Here is a 25,783-nt window from a genome sequence, read left to right as displayed (position 1 = left end):
CTCATTATGCTGGTACTGGGTTGCACAACATTCGGTGCAACCCAGATGAGGATGGGTTCCCTCTTGAGTCTGGTTCCTCTCAAGGTTTCTTCCTTATGCCATCTCAGGGAGTTTTTCCTTGCCATAGTCGCCACCGGCTTGCTCATCAGGGACAAACTTACACTTATAAAGAACATATTCACTTTTAATCACCACATTATCTGCGTAAAGCTGATATTGAATTGAAGTTTGGGTTTCCTAGTTCAAGTGAAGGGGTAATTCTTCCTATAATCCTATACAATTATATATATACCTTCAACTTCTGGTAACAGTTTAGGTAAGAACCACATTTCCAGCAATTAACAGACATATGATTGGAAAGGTGTCCTTGTGCTTTTTTCCATATTGGGTATATGTTGGGAAGATCACACATACCCAATAGGTGGGGTTCATATTCATCCACAATGCAAGTGTATGAAGATGAACATGTATGGCATATGGGGAGCAAAGAAAGGTCCTCAATCATCTACACAATAATCTACACATTTTTCTACGAATTTTTTTTTCCATTTACATTAGTTTTTGTAGGTGCAAAGGTGAAAATATCTACAAACAAAAAAATCTAAATTTTATGGATTTGCCTGATATTTAAATAGTTTGTTTTTGTTAAAAAAAAAAAAAAAAAAAAAAAAACTATGTTTATTCTACAGTTCAGACTCTAGAGGATCTGTAGTATCCCTGATAGAAACATATACTCGTTCATCTATTTCATCTGCATATTGTATTCCTTCCTCTTCTGGTGTACTTAAATATGCAGTTGCACCTGTCAGCATGCTGTGTACCTGATATGGACATGACCAGCATTGCCAAAGGTATGTGAAGAAGGAGTGGTTGCCAGCCTGTAATTAGACACCTCTACACACACACACACACACACACACACACACACACACACACACTAAACTTGGTGCTCTTGGCAAATCTAATTCCTGGTAACAGTACATGGGAGGATCCAGAGTGAGCAACAGAGGGACAAAAATCAAAGCAAAGGAAGACATGCAGCACAAATTACAGGCATATAAAAGCTGAACTGAGGATGGTAAAATCCTTGAAGAGACAGTTCTCTCATACACACTGTTATTGAATTCATTAGTGCTTCATTGGTGGGACACAAGTCATGTCTCTTCCGTTGGATGTGAGCTCCTTCAACAGGGATGCTTCACTGGTCACACTGGAGAAGCAGCTCATCTGCCCCCTCTGCCTGGAGGTGTTTACCAAACCAGTGGTCATACTTCCCTGCCAGCACAACATTTGCCGCAAATGTGCTAATGAGCTTTACCAGGTAAGTTTGTTTTTTTGGATGTTATGAATAATTATTTACCCCTCGATAACCCCTACCTTTAGGGGCAGAAGTGAAGTGGTTCTTTAATGATTAAGGCTTCAGGCTGCTGATCTGTTGCATCGCCAAACAAAAAGCTTAGTTCTTTAATTTCTTGGGCCTGTATCAACTGATGAATATATCAGCTAAATCTGCTAATATAAATGTAAGCATCTAAGGAGAGTATATTTATTATTTAGTACAATGAGTAATTAGTACACTGCCTCTCTTGGCTAAATGTATCTGTCTGCTTACTTTGACAGCTAATCATAAGATCACAGGATATTCAGAGCACTGATTTGTACGTGCACTGGAGCATACAGTGTAATATAGTAACATTTAAAACTGTGTTCACGAAGCAAAGCACTGCATGATAAACATGTCAGTATGCAAATCCTAGGCAGGTGTGTGCATTATAAATACCTAAATTTAGCACATTTAATGCCTTTAAGACACAAAAAGTACACACTGATATACAGGATGAAGGCTGTGACCTTTGGAATCTTATTATTGTCCTTTAAGCCGTCTCCTTTTGTGTTATAAGTAGTTTAACATATCTATATGCACTGGATTATACTTTAAAAATCTAAACAAACATGACACTGTTCCTCGACTGCCACTAGGCACCTCTGCTCAGAGCTGGGCCTCTGATTTCCATTTGACCCATATGTCTCAGCTGCTGAATCCTTTTAAAGAGTGTAACTATTTAAGGCCACTGTGTCCATCTCACTCTTTCACTTCACATTATCATCTCCTGTGTATCCTCTACCTCAGAGGAAAAAAAATATGCAGCAACTGCAAATTAAATGTCTTTTTTTGTAGTAGATAATGGCACCAGTGGTACCAAACAACGGTGGTAAACACCACCGTTGTTTACAGCAGTTCACTGTTTGTTTCCATCTTAGTTGTGGGCTTGAAAAAAGAGACTGGACACGAGGGGATTTTATAAAGTTGTGTACTTCACTTAGTAACAAAACCTAATTCAGAAGCAGCTGATGGTCAGGGATAAGAATCCCCCTTCTTGGGTCGGAGGCATGTCTCCTAAGTGATTTTGAAAAGAACATCTTGAAGTATAAGCCAGAATTAGTTCAAATAAGCAGCCATGACAGCATATACTGGAAAGCATACCAAGGCAAATGGAGCTGTTATGCAGTCTGGTGACTTCAATCATCTTAAAAAGAAGAAACAGTCTGTGAAAGGTTTATTAAAGCTTAATGATAACAGAACATAATACTGAGTAAGAGATTGCAGCCTTCTCTGTTCCAGGTTGGGATTGGGGGTCGATTTCGGTGTCCAACCTGTTGCCATGAAGTTGTTTTGGACCGTCATGGTGTTTTTGGGCTCCAGAGAAACCTTCTAGTTGAAAATATCATTGATGTCTACAAGCAAGCATCTGCAAGGTTTATATATATATATATATATATGATTACGATGCACTGACTAGGTTTTTATAGTTATTTAATCTGTCTCTAGTTGTAGGCCGACACCAAAACCACTAGCACAAATAAACTGTGAAGAACATGAAGGGGAGAAGCTGAATGTTTACTGCATCACCTGTCAGATCCCCACATGTTCACTTTGTAAAGTGTTTGGAGCACATAAGTCCTGTCAGGTGGCCCCTGTCTCTGATGTATATCAGCAGCAAAAGGTAAGACTGATAGCTTATCTTTTTATACATATACTATGTACATGTACACACACACACACACACACACACACACACACACACACACACACACACACACACACACACAAAATATGGTCGAAGCTGGACACCTGATCATGTGTGTGTGTGTGTGTGTGTGTGTGGGTGGGTGTGGGTGTGGGTTTTTCACCAACCTTGGCAAACCATTCAGTTTTTTGGACCTTGTTTGTTGCATCATTCTGGAATATATTTTGGGGGTTCTTAGTTCAACTGAAAAAATATCATAACCCGACACCATACCAAGACATTCTAGAAAATGTGTGTTTTATGACAACAAGTAGGGCAAAAAGAAAGTATTGATGTGTCCATGAACTTTTTGCCCACCTGGTATATTCAAACAAAAAGATCTGGCTGATATTTCACGGATTTTGTCATAAATCTATTCAGCTTTCAAACACCTTGGAAAGTGAATTAATTCACAGGTGAAATAATTACTCAGTTTTTGTGTTACAGACTGAACTTACTGATGGGATTGGACCACTGGTTGCCTCTAATGAGCGCATCCAAGCTTGCATAAATGATCTGGAGGAGATCTGTAGCAGTATTGAGGTTTGGTTGCACTTAAATAATTTTTACATTTTAATGCTTTTCATCTTTTTTTGCATTTGCAACACACTTCTTACATACAGTTCATTATGCAATTTCATTATTCTCACAAATGATACAAAAATGCTTAGCATGGTGAGACTATATGTACAATATATGTAACAGGAAAATAGCAGAAAGCAAAAGCAGATACTGTGTGAGAAGTTTGACCGGATGTGTGGTATCCTGGAAGAAAGACGTAAGATTATGGTACAGCGAATTACATATGAGCAGGATGAAAAGACAAGCTGGGCCCAAAGCTTGGTGCATACCTACAGTGAGCATGTCGACACAAACTCAAAATTGGTGCAGACTGCCTTGAATGCCATGGAAGAGATGGAGATGGCTGCATTTCTCCAGGTATTCCAAGCATATATCTAGGGTTTTTGAAGATTCTATAAAATGCCTCGTAGAGTTCATGTTTGCTGTTTAGCTTATTAAATCTAGTATGTTTTTGCTTACTTGCAGACCTCAAAAAACCTTATTGAACAGTAAGTTTCAGCAATTTTCTACAGTTCGGATCATATCTTGCATTTTCCACTAATCAAAACAGACTCTATCACCTTCTAGGGTCAGCGAGGCAACTAAATCTGCTCCGGTGGAGACCATAGAGCCTGGATATGAAAATATGGATCACTATATGGTTGATTTTAATGCTGAGGAGAGGGCTCTCTACCAGCTAGATTTCATTCAACGTGAGTCATGAATGATCAAAATATATATATGCAATATATGCATATCTAGTCAAACAATCCAATTGCACTACTTTTAGAAAATGCAGAATGTTAAATGTGCAAAATGTTAATACGCAGTTGAAGAGGAAGGTGAAGTGCCTCCAGAAGAGCTAGCACCAGAAGAACCTGAGCCAGAAGTGTTTCCAGAGCCTGAACCTGAGCCTGAGCCTGAATATGAACCTCTGCATGATCTGGTAGAGAACTCTGAGCCAGACAATGAACTTGGAATGAAGATAGAGCACTTTGAGATACAAAATATTTTATCCCAGACAAAGGAAAAAAAACAGTCACAAGTAGTAGGATGTTCAGCAAGACAAAAAGAAAAGGTTATATGTGAGAAAAGTGGACTCAGCACTCAACAGGTATGGTAAAGCATTTTATATCTCATTTTAAAACTATTTTAATATCGATATAACACAAAATATTGTGATATTATTTATATGTTGTAGTGTTACTTTAATATTAAACCCTCATTCTCACTAAAAGGACCAGACAGAGTTAGGGGGTGAGGGGCATGATTCAGGAATCCACTGCTTAACTTCAGAAGCAGATGAAGAGACTAAACTCTACCCAACTTGGTATAGACCAAACAACAGGCCGATGCATAGCCAAAACCAAGCAACTCCCAGTGATGCCTTGGAAATTCCTGACCATAAACCAAAGGTCATGGGTGAACCCTCTGGTCAGTTCCAGCAGACAGAGACACCTTTGTCCATGTGGATGAGTAGCAGCCTTATGCCTCTGTCTAATGAGAACCAGGCCCAACTTGGAGGACGCTTGCTAGAGAGCACCCAAACATATATGCAGGAGATTGAGAAGAATATTTCTTGTGATTTGTTCAGTGGGCCAGCAGGCAAGAATAGCATGACCTCTATAACGGCACAGGTTAGTCCATTTTCCAGAGATTATTAAAACTATACAGCCATCAATTCCCTGTCATTATTTCATGTGTGATCTTGTTGGTCCTCTTCCAACACTCACACACCTACACTCCTCAAGTGATTCCTGCATCATGGCCATCAATCAGTCATTGTTTTTTATTTTTAATATAACTATACTTCAGAAAGTTATGTTTAAAATCAGTGTCTCTCCATTTTCATTTTCATCTCTTCTTAGGCCATCATCCATACATTTTACGTCCTGGCCTTGCTGGTTATCCTCCAGAGATTATGGGGGAACATTCAATGTCTATTTTTCATATAGCACTGTTGAGGAATTACAGATTTCAGGTACTTGCTAATTACCACGTATCGCTAATCACTGAATCGACACATTTTAAAATTGCATGTGTATTTCTATAACCACTAATATAAATTAAGAATGTTTTGATGGAAGTTGATTTGGCAGTACACTTCTTTGAGTAACAACATGCAGGAATATCATTTATGTGTCTCCCACCAAAAAGCTTTGTTATATAGGATATAGTGGTAGAAAATGCTAGTATGCCTTGCGAGTTGTTCTTATAAAAGTTTAATTAATAAATGAGTTGCATAAATTTTAATTGAAGCATAAAAGGCAAATATTCTTCCCGTGGGTTTACCACCTGCAGGAGGGACCGTAAGGGACGGTGCTGTGAGGATTGGGCAGCAGTCGAAGGCGGGGCCTGCTTAGACTGCTGCCCCCGCGACCCGAATTACGGATAAGCGGGAGAAAATTAATGAATGACTTAAGGCAAATATTCAAATTGCTAGCTATCAAATACTATACATATTTAATAATCTAAAACAGATCCCTATGAGGAAGAGATAGGGTACAGAAAATATATATTCCTATACATATATATCGTTTATAGTGCACACAGGAAGACAACCACCTAAAAAACTTTAGGGACCAGCACACATACAATTACCATGACAAGCTTAGTAAAACTGTAGTGTAAGGAACTCTGGGGTTCTCCACATTTCTCCTCATGCCCTGTGACTGGGAGGGATAGTATTTCTCCCTGCCCTATCGATCGAATGGGCAAAATAAGCCATTCATGGGCATCTTTGAGCTCATGTATGTGAAAGAGGACAGTTAGTGCATTCCTCTGAATGTGTTCAACTGCCCTGAGACATACAATGTAAGGCCAAAATTTGACAGACACCTGACCATCACACCTATATATGGGCCTGCCCTAAACTGTTGTTACAAAGAAGACAACACAATTGTCTTAACAGTTTTTTGTGTGCTGTAGCATTACAATTTTCCTTCACCTGAACTAAGGGACAAAAACCTGCTCCAAGATGATTATGCTCCTGTGCACAAAGCAGGCTTCATGAAGACAGGGCTTGATAAGGCCGGTGTTGAATATTCTCGTGGTTAAACAGGCAGACGTTTCCACTGCCATTTTTCAAATCCTAGTGAAAAGCCATAACCAGAACTATTGTGGCCGATGTAGCAGCAAAACCTTCCCAAAAGAGCAGAAGCTGATTTAGCCCAGGGAGGAGAAGCTGATTTAGCCCAGACTGCTTGTCATGCTTTAGTGTATAGCCAGATTTAGCTTTTGGCTATACACTAAAGCATGACAAGCAGTATGAAAAAGATGCAGTTCCTTCGTATGTCTTGAAGAAGCATATACCTAGATTTCTAGATTCATAACCCAAACAAAGGCAAGTGTCTACTAAAAGATGACTAAACACAGCTTAAGTACTCAGTGTGTGTTCCCTCTCTCGTTTTCCAGGGTGAACCCTGCTCAATGGGACCCCAGGACAACAGAGAGATGGAGCAGAGCATTGATACAAGCTACTCTGACGCCCCCATGTGGTAGAGAGACAAAAGCAAGCAGGCATAAAAACAGTTAGTCAGGTGGGTAGGTAGCACAAATGTTTATTCTTCAAGGCAGTGTAGCTTTATTGCTTGGAAGACATAACCAAGAACTCTTATTATGTGGACTGACAGTGTCTTCTGTTTGCTCAAGGCTGTGCTATATGTCTGTAAATCTGCTCTGTGTTGGTCTTCGACAGACTGCAGCTGCAGATCACTCAGAGGTGGAAGCCAGCTGTCCTGCTGTTACAGGCGATTCTGCTCGTATCAGCTTCTCCTTCTCCTGGCTGAATCCCCTTGCCAAGAAGAAGTGACTGCTCTTCTCAGAGAAAAGCCATCCAGTCCACACGGCATTATGTCCAGCTGGCCATAATTCACAGGCTTTACCTCAGGGCAAACTGAATATTGTCCAGTTGGCCCACCTGTCCCTCTGTTTGTATTTTGTAAAAAAAAAGATAGGTTACACATATTTTTTTTTTGTTTGTTTTTATTTGCTTCACATAGGCTTGATTACTACAAACTACTTGGATATAAATTCTATATCTGCCAGAGAAAGACGTTTACTATATAGAACTTGTATACAATTTGTTGTTAGGGGAAAAGCTTCGAGTTTAGATTTATTTCTACACGTTTGGATGTGACTTGAGAAGGTAGAAGTTGTACTGTAGTGGTACTGATGGCATAAATGTGAAAGTGTTAATTAGTAAACTAAAAAGTGGCTATTTTTATTTGTTAGCATGTTGATGTGGTTGCTGTCAATATCAATTAAAGGTTAACAGTAAGCAGTACTAAATGTTAAAATGTACGAATGACAAAAATAAAATGAACTGACAAATGCTGCGTGTTTACTTTGTTTTCGAAAAACACAGACAATAATGTCTTTAACTGCATATACTAAAACATTCAAATCGGGTCAGCCTAATAAGACAACAACAAAAAAACATAATTGCATATAGCATCGTGTATATATATTCAAATACAATTATGCTGTTATACTAACATTTAATAACAGCTACAACTATAATCAAAAAGATACATTAGAACCACCTGCCTAATATTGTGTAGGTCCCCCTTGTGCTCTTAAAACAGCCCTGACTCTTCGAGGCATGGACTGCATTATACCTCTGAAGGTGTGCTGTGGTATCTGACACCAAGACATTAGCAGCAGATCCTTTAAATCTTGTAAATTGCGAGGTGGTGCCTCCATGGATCAGACTTGTTTGTCCAGCACATCCCACAGATGCTCAATCTGACTTTGGAGGCCAAGTCAACACCTTGAACTCTTTGTCATGATCCTCAAACCATTCCTGAACTATTTTTGCAGTGTGGCAGGCAGCATTATCCTGCTGAAAATGCCATTAGGGAATGCTGCTGCCATGAATGGAAGTAATTGGTTTGCAACAATGTTTAGGTAGATGGTAGGTGTCAAAGTAGCATCCACATAGATGCCAGGACCGAAGGTTTCCCAGCAGAACATTGCCCAGAGCACCACACTGCCTTGAGAACTTCTCAAAGAGCATCCTCGTGCTATCTCTTTCCCAGATGATCGATGCACACTCAGCTGGTCGTCCACACGATTTAAAAGAAAACAAGGTTTCGTTAGACCAGGCCACCAGGCTCCGTGGTCCAGTTTTGATGCTCACGTGCACATTGTAGACGCTTTTGCATAGCCTACGTCTGCATAGCCCCATATGCAACAAGCTGCGATGCACGGTATGTTCTGACACCTTTCTATCATAGCCAGCATTAACTTTTGCTGCAATTTGTGCAACCGTAGCTCTTTCGTGAGATCGGACCTGACAGGATAGCCTTTGCTCCGCAAGCGCATCAATAAGCCTTGGCCGCCCATGACCCTGTCGCCGGTTCACTGGTTGTCCTTCCTTGGACCATTTTTGATAGATACTGACCACTGCGGACCGGGAACACCCCCTAAGACCTGCTGTTTGGGAGATGCTCTGACCCAGTCGTCTAGCCACCACAATTTGGTGCTTGTCAAAGTCACTCAGATCCTTATGCTTGCCCATTTTTCCTGCTTCCAACTCATCAACTTCAAGAACTGGCTGTTCATCACTTGCTGTCTGATATATCCCACCCCTTGACAGATGCCACTGTAACGAGATTATCAGTGTTATTTCCTGCACCTGCCACTGGTATTAATGTTACGACTGGTCGGTGTATATAGATATATGTATAATATTATTGTGTGACCTGTATCAGTAAATGTTTACGTTTTTTTCTTTTTTCTTTTTTACGTTGTTTTTTTGGGAAAAAAACGTCATCAGTGAGCGCCGGAACAGAAGGAAGAGAACGGCCCTGAGTGTAGTGATCTGGCTGTGGTGGCTGCATACGGTTGTTGCTAGTTGTGTATTTCGGTAGCCGATTTCTGGTTTGAATGTTGTCGATGCGGGTGTAGTCGTTCTACGAGCAGATAATTTTTTGTTTGGATAACAAAATAACATTATAACTTGTCACTTTCGAAACTCTTTTTTACGTGTACGAGCTCCTTGTTTTTGGTTCGACGCCATGGATTCCGCCAGTCAAGGTAAACAGAACCAATAAAACCAGTCGTGCTGTATTGCTGATTTGGGTCACAATCCTGAACCACTTCTGTCTCTTTTTGTAATTGTCAATGTGTCATTTTTGGTGTATGACTTTCATGATTTTGCCTTTTCCAACATGCAGTGTTCGATTATGAAGGAAAGGACAGGGCAGGGCAGTGTAGTGTAGTGTAGGCTATCGGGTTACTGCAAAGAATATAAAAAGCCTCACTGCGAGCTGGAAAAATGACCTTCACATGACGTGCCCTCTTTATAAATACACAAAATCCAAATAGGTATAAACTGTTAATAATACCAGAAACTGGTGTATGGATTGTTGCTTTTCAATTTGAGTTGTTTTTCATGCATTTGCTGAGTCAAAAGCAAACCAGAGTAGTAGACCTACTTTATTATATCCATATGCAGTGTATATATACAATAACAAATATCTCTTAATAATAGACACAAATTTTTATAACATGTTCTACTGATCAGTGGTTACATTTTGGTTTATAGTTTTAACTAGAGGATTTGCTGGTGGCCTTTGGTGAGGGTGTGGCAAGTAATCAATCATATGCTGCCAGGCATATTATAGCTAATGAGTATTTTTTTATGTTAATGTGCTAAAATTAAAATGAATGTGCTGAAACTTTTATATAATGAATCCTAGTTAGACTTTGTCTTTGCTGTTAAAGTGTAAACATATTTTTTTTAAAAGTCAGGAATATCTATATTTACATATATCTATATCTAAAAGTCTGTAGAATGCTTTCAGGCTGCCAGTGAGGACTTGCTGTTTCTTGTGAAAGGACACACACATACAGAACTGCCGAGAAGCGCTGTCCTGCTAGTACACTGATCTCCGCTTCCCCTTTCCCGCCCCTTTCCTGGCTGAATGGTGCCATTGTGCTCCAGAAGATTGTGGGTAAACTTCATGAGGCAAATGGCAAAACGCAATGGCGTAGTGAGTAAACGCCACTTATGTCATGCACCTGTGAAAGACACACTTTTTTTGTGGCAATAAATGAAGAGTATGCAGTTCTGACAAAAATCTGCGTACATGAATGCCGCATCTGTGAAGACACAAGTGCACGTTCAGCACATTTGCCATGCACCTTCTGGGTTGAGGGTTCGAATCCCACTTCCTTCATGTGTGTGCAGACTGTATGTTCTCCCTGTTCTTCGGAAGTTTTTGCCAGCCTACTCCGGTTCCCTCCGCCGGTCCGGTGTGTAAATGGGTATGTGAGTGTGATTGTGTACAGCGATGGGTTGCCACCCTGTCCAGTGAGTCTGCCATCTTGTTGATTGTCCTGGAATATGCTGTAATCAGAGACCCTGTGTCGGTGTGACAATCCTGAATAATCTTGTCAGTCATCTGAGTAGATTCAACAACACGTTAACAAACGCTGCAAAACTGAATAAGATGCTGTATTTATCTTCCTAATTAATTTGTAAACAAGTGCATGTGTGTTTTCTGTCACCTATTTACAAACACAGATATCAATCTGAACTCTCCAAATAAAGGCCTTGGCTCAGGCTCTCTATCAGATATGCCAGCAGAGATTGGTGCATCTGCTGAGAGTCCAGTAACACTTCCTCCAGGACTCACAGAGGAGGAGGCAGCAGAACTAAAGATTGAACTCACCAAGGTATACAACACCACTACAGCCATAACTCATCCACTAGTCTTCAGGTGGGTTTTGTGGTGTTTTTTCTTTGCATGAGGTTTTTTTTTTACTATATCAGGTGGAGGAGGAGATTCAGACTCTTCGGCAAGTACTAATGGCCAAAGAGCGCCACGCGTCCGAACTGAAGCGCAAGCTTGGCCTCAGCCCTTTGAATGAACTCAAACAGAACATCAGCAAAGGCTGGCAGGACGTGCAGACCTCAAACGCGTGAGTAGAAGATGCTTTTCGTTCGATCCCTCTTTTGCCGCTTTTACCAAATACGTATACAGATCTTTAATAAGTGACGGAGTTTGTAACACGCCGCCTCCTGTTCCATAAACTTCGAATAATGTAATAAAGCTTCCAGCACTTCCCTCGCTCTAATCTTGCATTCTTTTCTCGCTCTCTGTGATGTCAGAAATTAACTTTCTCTTTGTAACTGGCACATAAAGTTCCAGTCTCCTGTCGTAATAGATGAAAGCTTTGAGTGCGTTAGTCTGATCAGCTAAAAAGGCAGCAGCACTGTGCGAGTCTGGAATGAGTCAGAAGTGAGTCAGCCATAATTGCACTATTGCTGTGATTGAACTTTCATTTCCTGACTGAATCACTTGGTACCAAGGTTACATTTGGCATCCGTTGTCAGCATGTGTGTGGTAGATCAGGATTTTCCGAGATGTTAACTGATGAACGTGTACTCATGTTATTATTTCACTTGTCAAAGCGAAGTCAAATGAAATCATTCGAACTAAACACTATGTACTTTTAGCTGCTTTGTACACGATCACTAGATATTATATAAAATCTCAAGCTTTGTCTATGCTACCATGCCTTAAATACATAGAGTTTTCTCGTAATCATGTTTTGAGACCATATCCTAATGTTGGTCATGAAAGTAGTGATGCGTAGTAGTGCTCGACGGATAGAAGACACACGTATAGGGTCAACTTTAGATCTTTTGAAATGTACCAGGCCTTCCAGTATCCGTTATTAGGAATTGTCCTATAAATGCCCGGGAAAATGAAAACTCTAGTGCGTTAATAATTGCCTGACCAAATGAATGATTGCTAACGATACCACAGCACTGTTCATTTCAATAATCAGAATATGCGCATTAATTACGGCAAATCCGGCTGTAACCTAAATAACTGTTATTTATAGATGCATATTTTAAACTGTTAACTTGAATGCAATATTAATATACACATAATGTAAACCTAATCATAAGTTGGTTCAGACTTCTATTTATGGCATTTGGCAGACACGGTTATCGATTGTTACGACTTAGTAGTTAATGAGTAAAGGGCCTTGCTCAGGGGCCCAGCACTGGGGCATTGGTAGTCTTGGGATTTACTTTTAATTTCTGATATAAAGCATTTTAAAATAAAGCTTTTTGTTAGGAGACATTTTCATTATAAGAGGATTGCAGGGTGTTTTGTAACATGGAGATAAAAAATGATAACAGGAAAAAATTCGATTAACAGTAAATGTAACTATAAATTGCTAAAACCTGATCTGTCATTCATGAATATTGTTTTAATCCTAAATTGTTTTCTGATTAGAGGAATAAAATCACTTTGGGTTACTTTTTGAGGCTTCCAATTTGTGTTCTTTAGGTAAAGTAATGGAAGTGCATTTGTTCATTTGTTGTTTTCTGGCAAACTTTTTAAAGTTGCATGTATTCGGTTTTCCCCCTTTAGACTAAAAGTCATTGCACTCTGATTCTGAAGGTTTAAATAGTACTAATGGAATCAGATGCGGTTTAGTTTGTTTGTTTACTTTTGTTTTTGGGTCTTCTGGTAGTTGAAGCTACTTGTCCACCAGACAACTACCAGTTTAAAGAAATAGCCCATGTGAGACAGTTCATTACCTCATGTGTGTTTATAGCTATGTGAGAACAACTGAAAAACTGTGCCAGTGGAACGAGAAGATTGCAGGATGTGAGCTGTGAGTCACCGACAGTGTTGGCACGTTTGCTGTGTTTGTGTTCACGTTCCCTTCACCGACGTGTAATACTGGCTCGCATTGTGCAGCATGCTTCAACGACATGTCCATGTAATGAGGGTTTTTTATTGTGGTGCTTGTTTTTTTTTTTTCTTTCTTTTTTTTTTTTTTTTTTTTTTTAAAAAGGGTGTTTTTTTTTTTTTTTTTACCTATAAAAATCACTAATCTTGTTCCAATTCTAGAAGCTCTGTAATGAGTGTTTTACTTCTGAGTGTCTTACATTTTCTAACTTCAGTGGACATCAGGGCAAAGCAGCCATCAGAATTGATTGTTTTTATCGTTCTGAAATGCTGGATCAGTTCATTTATATCTGTAGTTTCCACCCTGCACTCTATTCTTCTCTCAACAGTCATTGACCCGCATGGGTTTATCTTCGTGCTCAGCGATTTGGACAGTTTGTTGTGAAATCCTCCACATTTGTGTAAGACAAAAGCTTTGTGTCTCATGTTTTTGTTTTCTGGCTTCTTTAACAGTGGGTGTCGGAAACACTGCCTCGCTGTCTGGCTCAATTATGTTTACTCCTCTGTTTAATTCCTTTATTATAAGTTGGATGTCTTTTTAGGGTAGAGTAGGAAAGGGCTTCGGTGTTTTTGACTCAGTCATCAGTTTGAAATGTTTTGGAACAGTTGCAGTGTTTTTTTCTTGGGCAAAACATATTGTCTTTCAAGATTAGCACACATTAACACTGTATATGTCGTTGTGTAACCTTTGCAGTATAAAATGAAGATTTATGTACATAACTTAGATATTAATCATAAAAATATTCATGGACTATTGAATACTGGTACATGTGCTTATTCATACAAAAATGTCCAGCCAATCGTACTATCTTACATTTTTGTGACAATGTTAGCCCCAGACAACCTAATGCTAGCATCTGCTGTTTTAGCTCATCCACCTCCAACACCATGTGTTGTGCATTCCAAGATGCTTTTCTGTTCACCACAGCTGTAAAGGATGATTATTTAAGTGATCCTAACTCTTCTGTTAGCTCAAACCGAACTGTCATGAGCAAGTTTCCACCCGCACACCGGATATTTAGCAATTACGCCAAACGCTGAGAAAAAACACTAGACTATGTAGTAAATTCCCAAAATATCAGCAGTTTATTAAATACTCAATCTCTTGACATCTTGAAGGTGATGTGTGTGAATCTAACCGAGCGATAGAGATGGTGTGTATCTGTAACTGATAAATAAATGTTGCCTCATGAACATGTCAGCATTAGTCTGTTTTTGCTTGTTTTTCAGGTAAATTGCAGGTTATTTCTGGTGGACTAATAAAACATGAACCGACTTGCTGTTGTGTTGAACAGATAAGTGCAGAATGTGGGATGAAGATTTCACTTCTATTTCATAAATAGAAGTGTGTTGGTGTTATAATATGGAATAAAGTATTTATGTATGCTGTTATTATCTACTCTTCTAACAAAAAGGGTCATGACTGTTTCACTTTTAAATATTTTCTGTATGTTTGCTATGGTTAAAGGGTTCCAGTCATGATTTTCGGGGAAAACTCCGGTGTGTCGCTGGGTTCACATTCAGCTTAAGGAGAGTTTAATTGAATTCTGTGGTCATTGTGCAGGTCGTGGGTGTGTATTTCCCTGAACGCTTTTCGCATTATTCTCTGTAGGTATCTGCCTTCTCCTAGCAGACTGTCACTCTTCCTTTTTTCCGGTGGCAGTTGTGTGCTTATAATTTTGATAGATTTACAAATAGTTAAGTTCAATTTTAAACACCTTTTATTTATTTATTTATATATATATATATATATATATATATATATATATATATATATATATATATATATATATATATATATATATATATTATATTTTAGTGGAACCTCTGAGCTCGTGAGGGTTAGGGACCAAGACCGGTCGCGAGTTCCGAATTTTCGCGACCTTTTGATACGCCCCTTCCAACCCAGTAAAAACCCAAAGAACACTATACGAAATCGATTTAAATGAGTAAATAACACTATTTCACTCCATAACACTTAATTATTAGACTATTTTAACAATACTTTATGTAAATTAACAGCAATTACAATGCTTAATTAAAAAAAAATAAAGTACAGGTACAGTAAAGTATGCAGTAGAGAAGTACAGTATCTCCGAGGTTCCACTGTATGTATGTGTGTGTGTATATATATATATATATATATATATATATATATATATATATATATATATATATATATACACCAGTAGGAGGTGTTTATGGTGATAGAATGTACCTACTGTGACCAAACATGTAAATTGTGACTTCATATTGTTCAATTCAATCTATTTAACAATGAACATTGTCTCAAAGCAGCTTTACACAAAGAATGCGGTGATGAGAAATAAATGTTCTTTTTAAGTGTAAGTTTGTCCCTGATGAGGGAGCCGGTGGCGACTTTGGCAAAGAAAAACTCCCCGAGATGGCATAAGGAAGAAACCTTGAGAGGAACCAGACTCAAGAGGGAACCCATTCTCATCTGGGTTGCACCAAGTGTCCATTTATTAAAGATAAACAATGTTGAGGTGTGCAGTGATGGTGATCGGATGTAAACTGTAGTCCTGTGTCAGTGTAGAAGACTGTTGACATTAACCAAAGTCCAAATCCAAATCATTAGCAAAGCAGATTAGCAACTTTTTTTTTAAGGGGCATCTTAGAATTACCGTTTTCAAACAGTTTGAAGATCAATTCAACCGTTCACAGATTGGCAAACTTCCTTCTCTGGTGTCATAGCTGATGGTGTCATTTCTCTATGTCATGAGGTTTTGTCATTAGTGCTTCAGAAAACCAAACTGCCAAAATTCTGTTACAGCTGTTTACATGAAAGTAAGCACATGAGTGCTTCAGAAGTGTAAGAATTTTAGAAACGGGTATGGAGTCAACAGAGGTATGAACAGATATAAAATCTTCTTTATTATCTAATCTTGTTCACATTGAAAAGTTTCGAGACTAGCTCTGTTTCCAAGAAAGTACTTGATTTATCTGTTACCACACCATTACCTTCAGAATAGTCTCATTGCACAGCAGTGCAGCTCTCCCAGCATTCCTGCCACTTCTGGAATTTGGTCCTGGAAGTCTTCTTTTCGAAGTGTGTCAAGCACCTTCTGCAATTTGCGTTGGATATCTGCAATGGGGCCAAACCGGTGACCTTTGAGCTGGATCTTTATCTTTTGGAAGAGGGAGAAGTCCGCAGGAGCCAAATTTGGCGAGTAGGGTGGGTGCAGAAGTGAGATCATGTTGTTTCCGGTGAGAAACTCACGTGTGAGGAGAGCTCGGTGACGGGGCGCATTGTGGTCGCTGTACATGATGAAATTACAGACATGGTAAAAATACATGGTTAGAATAGCACCAGTTGTACAACTCCTGATGTACACAAGATGAGGCCTTTTAGCACACTGATTTATGAAGGTCGGTGCTCCCTGTGACTGTGCGTTCAGTTTCGCTCTGCCATCTGTTAGCCTTTTACAAAACTAGGCTCAGTATTAATAGAAAAACTGCCTGCGGCTGCTAGTAGACTTATGCTGCTTTTAATCCCTTTTTTTTTTTTTTTTTTTTTTTTTTTTTTTTTTTTTTTTTTTTTTTTGCTTTGCTGACTCCATGAATTCCTCTTCATATATACTGTGTATAAAGGGCTGCAACTAACGACTATTTTGATAATCGATTAATCTGAAGATTTTTTATTATAAATTTTTCTTTTTTAATTATTGAATATTTTTACAAAATGTAATTTGATGTTTTGCTCATTATACTATATAACACACACATGCGCACACACACATTTTATATATATATATATATATAATTCAGGGTGTTTAAGTATAAAAATGTACTTAAAAATGCAAAAGTCACATATTGAATATAACTCCTTTTTTTTTATTTATACATTTAATAAAGCTTATCGTGGCTGCGATAATGGGTATGAAAGATAAAGCAATTTGTCTAAATCAACATTTGTATTGTTTTTAATGAAAATTGCAGATGGCAAGTGGACAACCATGCTTCAATAATTAATATAAAATGTAATACAACATTGTTTTGACAATTTATGTGTAAAACAATACACAGATATTTTGTTTAGCTGTGATGATATTAGCATCTAGAATATATAAATATTGTTATAGAATATATAATTAATGTTGTAGTAGTAAATGCTATAAAAAGAGAATGGAACGGAGGAATGCAGCAAGCTAACAGACTTGATTAAAAAAAAGAACAAATATGCATCGGTGTACAAATGCATAAGCATTCACAGAAAACCACAGTGGTGACTAAAATTGAATCGTTTACTGCTGCTGGTATTTGCTGCTTTTAGATTTTGCGTTTGTTCGCACCGTTTAAATCGAATTCATCACTATGTCGCCAGTGAGCTGATTGCGCTACCTGATGCTCGTGAGTCACGACAGAACAGATCGAGTGCGACTGTCCCGAAGTTACAAACAAAGTGTACACAATAGCACTTCATTAAACTGTACCATTTTCACATGATGAGGATTATACGGTTTTTGCTTACCGTGCTGATGTTTCGCCTTTATCCGTGACTTGGGACGTGCAACTTTTACCTGCTGCCAGTCGACCCTGTACTCGCCGGCATTTCGCAAGCGGCTGTGTTACCCTGCCATCGCGCTAACCCGTAATTTGAGCAGCCCAAAAAATTTTATTATCAATTATTTCCGATTTTATCAATTAGTTGTTGCAGCCCTGTGTGTGTATATATATACAGTGCGTGTGTATCTTCAAGTAGAACTTTAACAAGCCATAGAACTTTAGTACAAAGTTTATGCAGGTTTTGCACGTTAACATTAATTTTCTCTAAGCTGCACTACTCAAATAACATCCCTGACTTCTGCTACTTCTATGCAGCACCTTTATTGTCCGTCTGTTTTTTTGACGAGAGTGCAGTACATATGGTCCCTTGTCATATCTTGCGCATGTATGTTTGAATTCTTGTCTTTGAAACCATGTTTATTAGTGATTGTTCAGTTCCAAGTGTTAGAAACAATGCTAGTTTAACCATGCATGTTCTGAAAGCCCACATACAGTGTCTATGCTAGTGGAAATATGAACGCATTCACCCTGTCTATTTGTAGATATCTTTCAGCCTCTGCCACTCTGGATGACATTGCCAACACTGAAGTGTGAGTTTTTCTTATTTGGTTTGTTTGAATTCTTTCTGCTTTTATTTTGTTTGTTTGTTAGTTTTTTTTTTGGTGCTTTTGTCTCCTTGCAGTAGTGTTTTCTTTGTCATCCTCTCAGGAAATAGTGGAGAGAGTTAGAAATGCTGTGTCATACTGCTTGCTGGGTTTTTGGCCTACCTTTTTTAGAATTGCCTCATGTATAAACGGCTTGGGGTTGTAATAAACACCGCATCAGTTTGTAAAAATTTTTTTTTCTTCCCCAATTTGGATTAAATGTACTGGTTTATGTCTGCTACTGCAGGTGTCGGCGATTTTCGTACCTTCCCCAGTACACTTAATGCGCTTTTCCGTTGAGCAATATGTAAAGCAGTCATTCTTCTTTGTCTTTGCTTTTCTTTACTTATCCTCTTTTTGTCCTCTTGCAGGTACAAGAAGACTCAGGAAACACTGTCTCAGGCAGGACAGAAGACCTCAGCAGCCTTCTCCACTGTGGGCTCTGCTATCAGTAGAAAACTAGGGGACATGAGGTAACCCATTAGTGCAAAATACATGAACATGCTCCCGTTATTTGTCTCCGTCTCTGTCATGGTGATGACCTAGCACTGCTCCTCCTGCCCCGCATTAATATTCTTCTATTCTGTTCGGTCTCTTATTTCAGCCCCACTGTGCAAACATTGTCCATTCGTTCGCTTACTCATCTTGTTTGTCTTAAATGCTGCTGCCTGCTCTTGTGTTCCATTAGTGCTTCCTCTTTCACTCTGCCCTCCTCCCTTCACAGTGCCAAGGTTTCTGTGGCTTTGGAACTTCCGTGCTTTGTTTTGTTTTATCCCGTATATCTCCTCAGCCGTGGGATTTATTTAAATTTAGCCACCAAAACACCACTTTGTAAGGACCGACTTCAGCAACCAATAAAATAAAAGTTTGGGTTTAAATTCTATTTGCCGAACATAAACCTTCGACTAATATCCATGACCCATGCCCCTTAATTTAATATGTAGCTAAGCCTTTAGATTGTGTACTTTTACCTTGTCACACAAATTGTTTTTTTTTTTTTGTTTTGTTTTTTTCTTACACCCATAATCCAAATACATGCCAATATGATGAAGAGAGACCTTAGCCAGAGCTCAGTGTAAAACCTGATTCTGGTTTGTGTCTCATTACATGAAACAGCGAGTCCCAGTCAGAGTCTTGTCAGGGAGTTGAAAGATGAAAAGATCGTAATGAAAATATGAACAAGACCCCCCCCCCCCCCCCCCCTTCTAATCATAAGATAATGTCTTGGCAGTTGCCTTTAAAGGAATAGAGATTGTGAACATCAGGCTGGTGACGTGGCTTATTTAAAAGCCAGGAAAATTCAAACAGAAGCAAAGTAATCAAAACAAATGGTGGGGCAAGATTGCAAATCATCATTTTTAAAACGTTATATAATTATTCCAGAATGATACGGCACAACGGGTAGCGTCAACGAGCAAATCTATTCCGGATGTGTTCTCACCTCATGCCTAATGTTGGTTTAGTCTCTGGATCAACCAGGACCCTGACCAGTATAAAGCACATACTGAAGAAAGCAATAAAGTAAAGAAAAGCAGCATTTTCACAATGGCTGGCATTGTATTGCTCTGGTTTGAGTATCAAATCAAGTGAAGTTTATTTCTATAGCGCTTTTCACAACAGACATTGTCTCAAAGCAGCTTTACAAAATTGTAAGAGTTAAGGTTACTGGTGTGCATTTATCCCTGATGAGCAGCCATGGCGACTGTGGCAAGGTAAAACTCCCTTAGATGTTATGAGGAAGAAACCTTGAGAGAAACCAGACTCAAAAGGGGAACCCATCCTCATTTGGGTGACAAAGAATGTGATAAATGTTTTTTTGTATAAATCTTTAAATGATACAGAACACTGAAGAAAAAGAACTAACATGAGCACTGGAATGTAAGATTATGAGTAATGTTCTTTCTACAGTCATTTGTGGTTATAGAACTAGGAGCTACTGAGCAAATAACTGTAAAATGCAGATGAAATTGAGAAATTGCATATTCCATTATTCATTGTATTTAGTTTGTTTCAACACCTGTACTCATTTCTCACTGTCAGGATAAAACTCCTTACATTGGTTAACAATGTGTTAAGATGCTGGATGGACTTTGCTCAGTCGTTTTTTTTTTTTTTTTATATATATACCTGCTGATTTTTTGTTCATTTTTTTTTTATCTGCTTGCCTTGTTATTGCCTGATGCCCAATGAAAATCCCTGATTGGTTGTGATTTCCCCTTTTCCTTTCAATCGCTGCACCTGATTGGCCCACAGAGCGCTGCCTTTCTCTAGCTCCTTTGGGTAAGCTTGATTAGAGTTTTGATTCAGCGAGAAGAGATTATAGATAGTGTTAATGCTTAAAAGTAAGAATTACACCTGGTGTAAAGCAGTAAAGTGCATGTGATGTCAGAAATAAAATACGACAGGGTGTGCGGTTATAAGGGGTCATTGTGTACAGCCTAAAGCCAGTAATTTCCCTTTAATTCTGAGCAAATTGCCCCAAAATGTGTATTAAAGAGCAACATATATTATAATGCCTTTGAACTATAAATGGCTATACAGATATCAACAGTGGGTCATTCTCCAGCCTTTTTAATAAAGAAAAACATTAATTATAATAATAATAATAAAAAAGACTTATACAATGAAGTCCCTGTGGAAGAGCTGTTAATATCGAATCAGTAACCTATTAAAACATATATATTGTTTCAATTTAAACACCTTCTGAACAGTAAGAATTCAAGTCTTGCGGTTGTATAAATGTATACATGTACATAATGTATAAACATTAGCGATTCGACATTTTTAAGATCAGACACACTATACTGCTATATTCTGAGGTTAATATGGGCTGCAGGTCATATCTCCAGCTGCCTGCTTCTGCATGATGGATATAATCTGAGTCGATCTGCACTCAACATTTTTGTGCCAGACAGATTTGACGAAATAATAACTTCTGGTTGTGAGATTTAATAACAGATTTATGGTTTATTGTTGCTGGATGGTGGGTTTTGCTATGCTTCTTTGACACTGAATGACCCTGCTTGCTTGTTAACACTGGCACCTCTTCTCTCCTTTTAATGCTTTCAAAGTAGCAACTACTCCATTCGCCACTCGATAAGCATGCCGGCTATGAGGTAAAGTATTTCAGGTCGATTCTAGTATTTAAACTCTTCTTTACCATTTGCCATTTGGATTTTGTGATGATGAAATACAGATCATATTACAGACTATTAGTGTTTTAAACAAAGCGTTTAACTTGGAATGGTAAATATATTGTGATACGAGGAAATGTCTGTAGATATTGTAAAAAATGTTTGTGTGCATGTGGATGAGAATACAGTGTGTAGCAAAATCTGAGCGATTGAGCAATAACGTCTGGCTTTTCCGCATTTGTGACAGGAACTCCCCAACTTTCAAATCATTCGAGGACAAAGTTGGAAATCTTAAGGTAAGGCTGGGCCTTATTTATGGAAAAAAAATGCACCCTGAATTACTTATACATGTAAGGCATAATCCAAGACTAGGTGTGCATTACACACATTTAATGTACAAAGTGGAGACAAAGAACCATTTGATGCAAAAATGTCTTGCATGGGGAAAAAAAAGTGACTGGAAGGATAAGAGAGAGTTGAATTAGTTATTTTATGTTAAGGTTGTTAGACCTAGAATTCTGTCATACAAAAAGTATTGAGATCGGATCATATTTTTAAGAACTATTTTCCTTGTGCTGTTCCATTGACCAATTAAAATTATCTTCTCCAGTTTGTCTAATTAATTTTGTGCTAATAGATAATAAGGAAATGTTTTCACTCTGTATGCAACGTCATCTCTACCTATAACAGATATATTTCAATCTATTTAGTCTTTTTGGTCTGTCCAGGACATTCATTTCCTCACCAATGCACTCCACATCCTGCTTGTCAGAGCCATACATTGTATTTCCTTTAAATATAATTAATGCATTTATATAGACGTGTAATCTAATATTTAGCTGTTTCTGAGGACTTTTAAATTGAGCTCCATTAATGGCGTTAATATATTGACATTTCATCCCTTAATGACAATGTTTTAAGAGTGGACGAAACAGTTTTATGACTAAGAATGTGGTAGCAGTCGGATTTTCATATTTATTTGCGCCTCCATTGAACTTGAATAACATCCGCTATTCTAATAACTTCTTTTAAGAAGATTAAACTTTTTTTCCCCAGTTAATTTGTTTAATAAATGTTTTTAAAAGACGTTATTGGAATAGCTTATGTTATTTGGGTTCAGTTCATGCTTAAATATGATTGCGGTGCAAATAAATAGGAAACATTTGACAGATTGCTGCCACACTGCTACAGTTATACTTCCATCAGCACCATTGTGTTTGTCAACACGTCTTTCTCTGGCCAGCCAAATCAAGTCTCTGCGGTAAATCCACACAACTGCATCCCTCCAGAATCTTCGATGTATTATTTAAATGTCTCCACTGCAATATGCGTTATTGCATTTTTCACTAATATATGAGAAAATGATGAGCACGGATCATTGAGCTGTTGCTTTTTAGTTTCCAGCAGCTAACAAGAATCCTGTCCATTTGAAATCAGTGAATTTTTCCTCATGATTAAACGAAACCTTTTTCCACCTTAAATTATACAGCAATCACCAAGAAATTGCAAAACTTCAGACTGTTTTTTTTCCCCTGATTGGAATCTGTTTTAGCTCGGAGGTTTTACTCCCCTCTTCATTAAGATCGTTAAATGATTAGTTGGTGTGTTTGCTAATTCCAATCTGTGTGTGTTCCCCGTTTGTGTCCAGACGAAGGTGGTTGGAGGGAGACCCAACGGCGATGGCCTCCAGTCTCCGACCGAGTCCAACCCTGCGCAGGAGAACGCACCATTCTGAGCCTCTACACTCCCGAACGAACCATAATTTCATCTGTTCGTGAAGCCTGACCCTCTACAACCGCCATCACTTCTCTTACTCGCTCTCTCTCTGCCTCTCCCTACCTACTCCAGCTCCTTTTTTCACCTAAAGCTTGCATGTGCTCGTCTCACCTCTCCACTCACACCACCGCTTACGTGACATGGACTCATCCCAAAAAAGGATTGTACAAATAAAAAAGGAAAAGAAAAAAAAAGAAGAAAAAAAATTTACGATCATTTTGTATTCTAAAGTATTTTACACTGCTTTGCATAATGTTTTTACATAACCTATATATCTATATATGAATATAAAGAATACAAATAATTATATTTAAACTGTACTGCCAAGCAGCATTCATCAGAAAAGGAGGGAAAGGAGAAGAAACCTGGAGAGGGAACTCGCACAACAGGGAACGTGCTGCAGTTTTCTACGCTGCTCTTAATTAATTCGAGGACTTTTTTTTACTCCAAGTGCAGCATGAAGCGCCACTTTACAGTACACATGGTGAATGTCTAATGCTTTGTCCGCCTTACACTATCGCTCCATTTCTGTTCATCGATTTTTTTGCTGGTCGAAGCAAGTCACGTTAAGGTTCTTTTTTCTTTTTTTCTATTGCCTTTTCTGCTCTTTGTTTCTCGTTGTTAATTTGGAGTATCAGTTGGGCTTTTTCCGTTTTCGCCTTTGTCCGTTAATATGTCCTTGCTTTTGCTTTTATTCCGGTGCTTTGTGCCAGCAAACCGAGGCCATTTAAAGACCTTCTGCTGTTGAAATGAAGAGCTATTTTGCCAACCTGCACTCACACTTACACTAATGTTAAACTTTATTACCCTGTTATAAAAGTAATTTATAAATATAGCTCTTGCTTTAGCCTGCACTACCCCAATGTTAAACATACTGACTGAGACACCTTTTTTTTTTTTTGGTGATTTGCATTAAGGTTTATATTAGACTATATACTTGTGTAGTTTGTTCGGTAGCACAGTCACTATGCATTTCAAAATCATTTTTTGACCATTTATTTTTTTTGTTTAATTGTTAATCCTTTTTTTCCCTTTTTTTTTTCCTTTTTTCTATATGTGAATGGGTTGAATTATTGCAGTAGTTTGCTACAAATTATTATCCTAGACTGAACTAGAATTTGAGGGATTTATTATATGTTTGTCGGAATATGTACAGCTATGCTGCCAGTTATATACAGCAGGGGTATTGGGATTCATCTGCCATTTACAGGGTAGGTAACTGTACCTTTTATGTTTTCAAAGGTGTAACAAAGGTTAAGCATTTTTTTTCTTTTTTGAGAGAGAGAGAAATGATATATACCTGAAGCTGCATGTGTGTAAATGGGACTGGCTGTTGTAGAGCGCATGAGCACAATATAGCTTTAAATCTGAGATTGTAGCTCAAATTGCAAAACAGGTGGATTTGGTTTTCTTTTTAAGGAATTTGGTGGAATATTCATTTATGTTCTTGTCAGTGTTTGTTCTGTTTCTCAATAAAGCATTCCTTCAAATACGTTTCATCACGCCAGTTACTTAGCAATGTGTGTTGCTGACACTTGAAACAGTGGAATTGATCTCATTCCTGCAGTGTGTGTGCATGCATGCTAGAGCCTCTAGATGGAAGCATATGGCACAAACATCAAAGAAAATCTTTGACCAGAATGAAGGTTGAGTTCTTGCTTATTTGATGCATGTCAAGGGCCATTTCTTTTGTCTTTGCTTTACACTGATATTGGTGTTGAGATCAAGAAAGGTAAATTAGTCAATTGGTCCGAATTTCATCTTTTAATCAATGATATTTGCTTATAGATGTGTTCAATTTAGTACATCATGAAATGTTTGAGCACATGTTTCAAAGAAATCAAAAATATCTGAACACTGAACATGTAACTGACAGGGGTTTTCTTGTTACTACTCTCAGTTTGAGTCCTGAGATTCACCTGTGAATATTGCATTTGTTGTTAAAAAAACAACAACAACAAGATAAACCAACAGATAGACCAGGGCGATGTCTATAGGAGAAAATGGGGAAACATTGCTCAAGCATTGGTTATAGCCAGTACAACAATTTAAAATGTTCTAACAAAAAAAAGAAAGAAAACACTGGTGTACTAGCAACAAGTTAAAAACAGCTGTTGGTGACAGATAAATTGTGTAAAATGTGGTGAAATGCCCTAAAACAACAGTCGGTGACATCACCACCAGCCTCCACAGAACAGAAGTTGGTGTATCACAATCCATTATTCAAAGAACAGCAAAAATAAGAGACCATAGAATAACATTTAAACCACTAACCAGCAGTAAGAATCTGCAGGACAGACTGGAATTAAAGAGATGAAGCAAATGATAAGCTAAAATGTGGAGGAAGAAAG

The 25,783-nt window shown here is 38.3% G+C and overlaps 2 protein-coding genes across 15 annotated transcripts; both read left to right on the top strand.

The window, feature by feature from the left end:
* Positions 1 to 934: 934 nt before the first annotated feature.
* Positions 935 to 7,965, top strand: trim101 (tripartite motif containing 101). Of its 5 annotated transcripts, none has more exons than XR_014538069.1 (11): positions 935 to 1,321; positions 2,624 to 2,757; positions 2,831 to 3,005; positions 3,516 to 3,611; positions 3,774 to 4,007; positions 4,116 to 4,138; positions 4,218 to 4,342; positions 4,460 to 4,743; positions 5,498 to 5,610; positions 7,044 to 7,168; positions 7,327 to 7,965. XR_014538069.1 is itself a non-coding variant. In XM_083570211.1 (10 exons), the coding sequence occupies exons 1-9, from the start codon at positions 1,157 to 1,159 to the stop codon at positions 5,582 to 5,584; spliced, it is 1,323 nt and encodes a 440-aa protein (XP_083426337.1). In that variant the 5' UTR covers positions 935 to 1,156; the 3' UTR covers positions 5,585 to 5,610; positions 7,327 to 7,965. The 5 variants fall into 5 exon arrangements, 2 of the variants coding, with proteins under 2 accessions (XP_083426337.1, XP_083426336.1); XR_014538070.1 differs by having other exon boundaries at positions 936 to 1,321; positions 2,609 to 2,757; XM_083570211.1 differs by lacking the exon at positions 7,044 to 7,168.
* A 1,256-nt stretch (positions 7,966 to 9,221) lies between these two features.
* On the top strand, positions 9,222 to 25,365 carry tpd52l2b (tpd52 like 2b). Of its 10 annotated transcripts, none has more exons than XM_083570268.1 (9): positions 9,269 to 9,668; positions 11,161 to 11,312; positions 11,410 to 11,558; positions 18,421 to 18,468; positions 18,894 to 18,995; positions 20,776 to 20,802; positions 21,597 to 21,638; positions 21,904 to 21,952; positions 23,305 to 25,365. In XM_083570268.1, the coding sequence occupies exons 1-9, from the start codon at positions 9,650 to 9,652 to the stop codon at positions 23,389 to 23,391; spliced, it is 675 nt and encodes a 224-aa protein (XP_083426394.1). In that variant the 5' UTR covers positions 9,269 to 9,649; the 3' UTR covers positions 23,392 to 25,365. The 10 variants fall into 10 exon arrangements, with proteins under 10 accessions (XP_083426398.1, XP_083426394.1, XP_083426392.1 ...); XM_083570266.1 differs by having other exon boundaries at positions 21,594 to 21,638; XM_083570271.1 differs by lacking the exon at positions 18,421 to 18,468 and having other exon boundaries at positions 9,412 to 9,668.
* Positions 25,366 to 25,783: the final 418 nt, after the last annotated feature.

The sequence above is a fragment of the Silurus aristotelis genome (genome assembly GCF_946808225.1).
Source record: "Silurus aristotelis genome assembly, chromosome: 19".
NCBI lineage: Eukaryota > Metazoa > Chordata > Actinopteri > Siluriformes > Siluridae > Silurus > Silurus aristotelis.
Note: the sequence above shows the minus strand (reverse complement) of the source record. Positions and strands in the feature narration are given on the sequence as shown.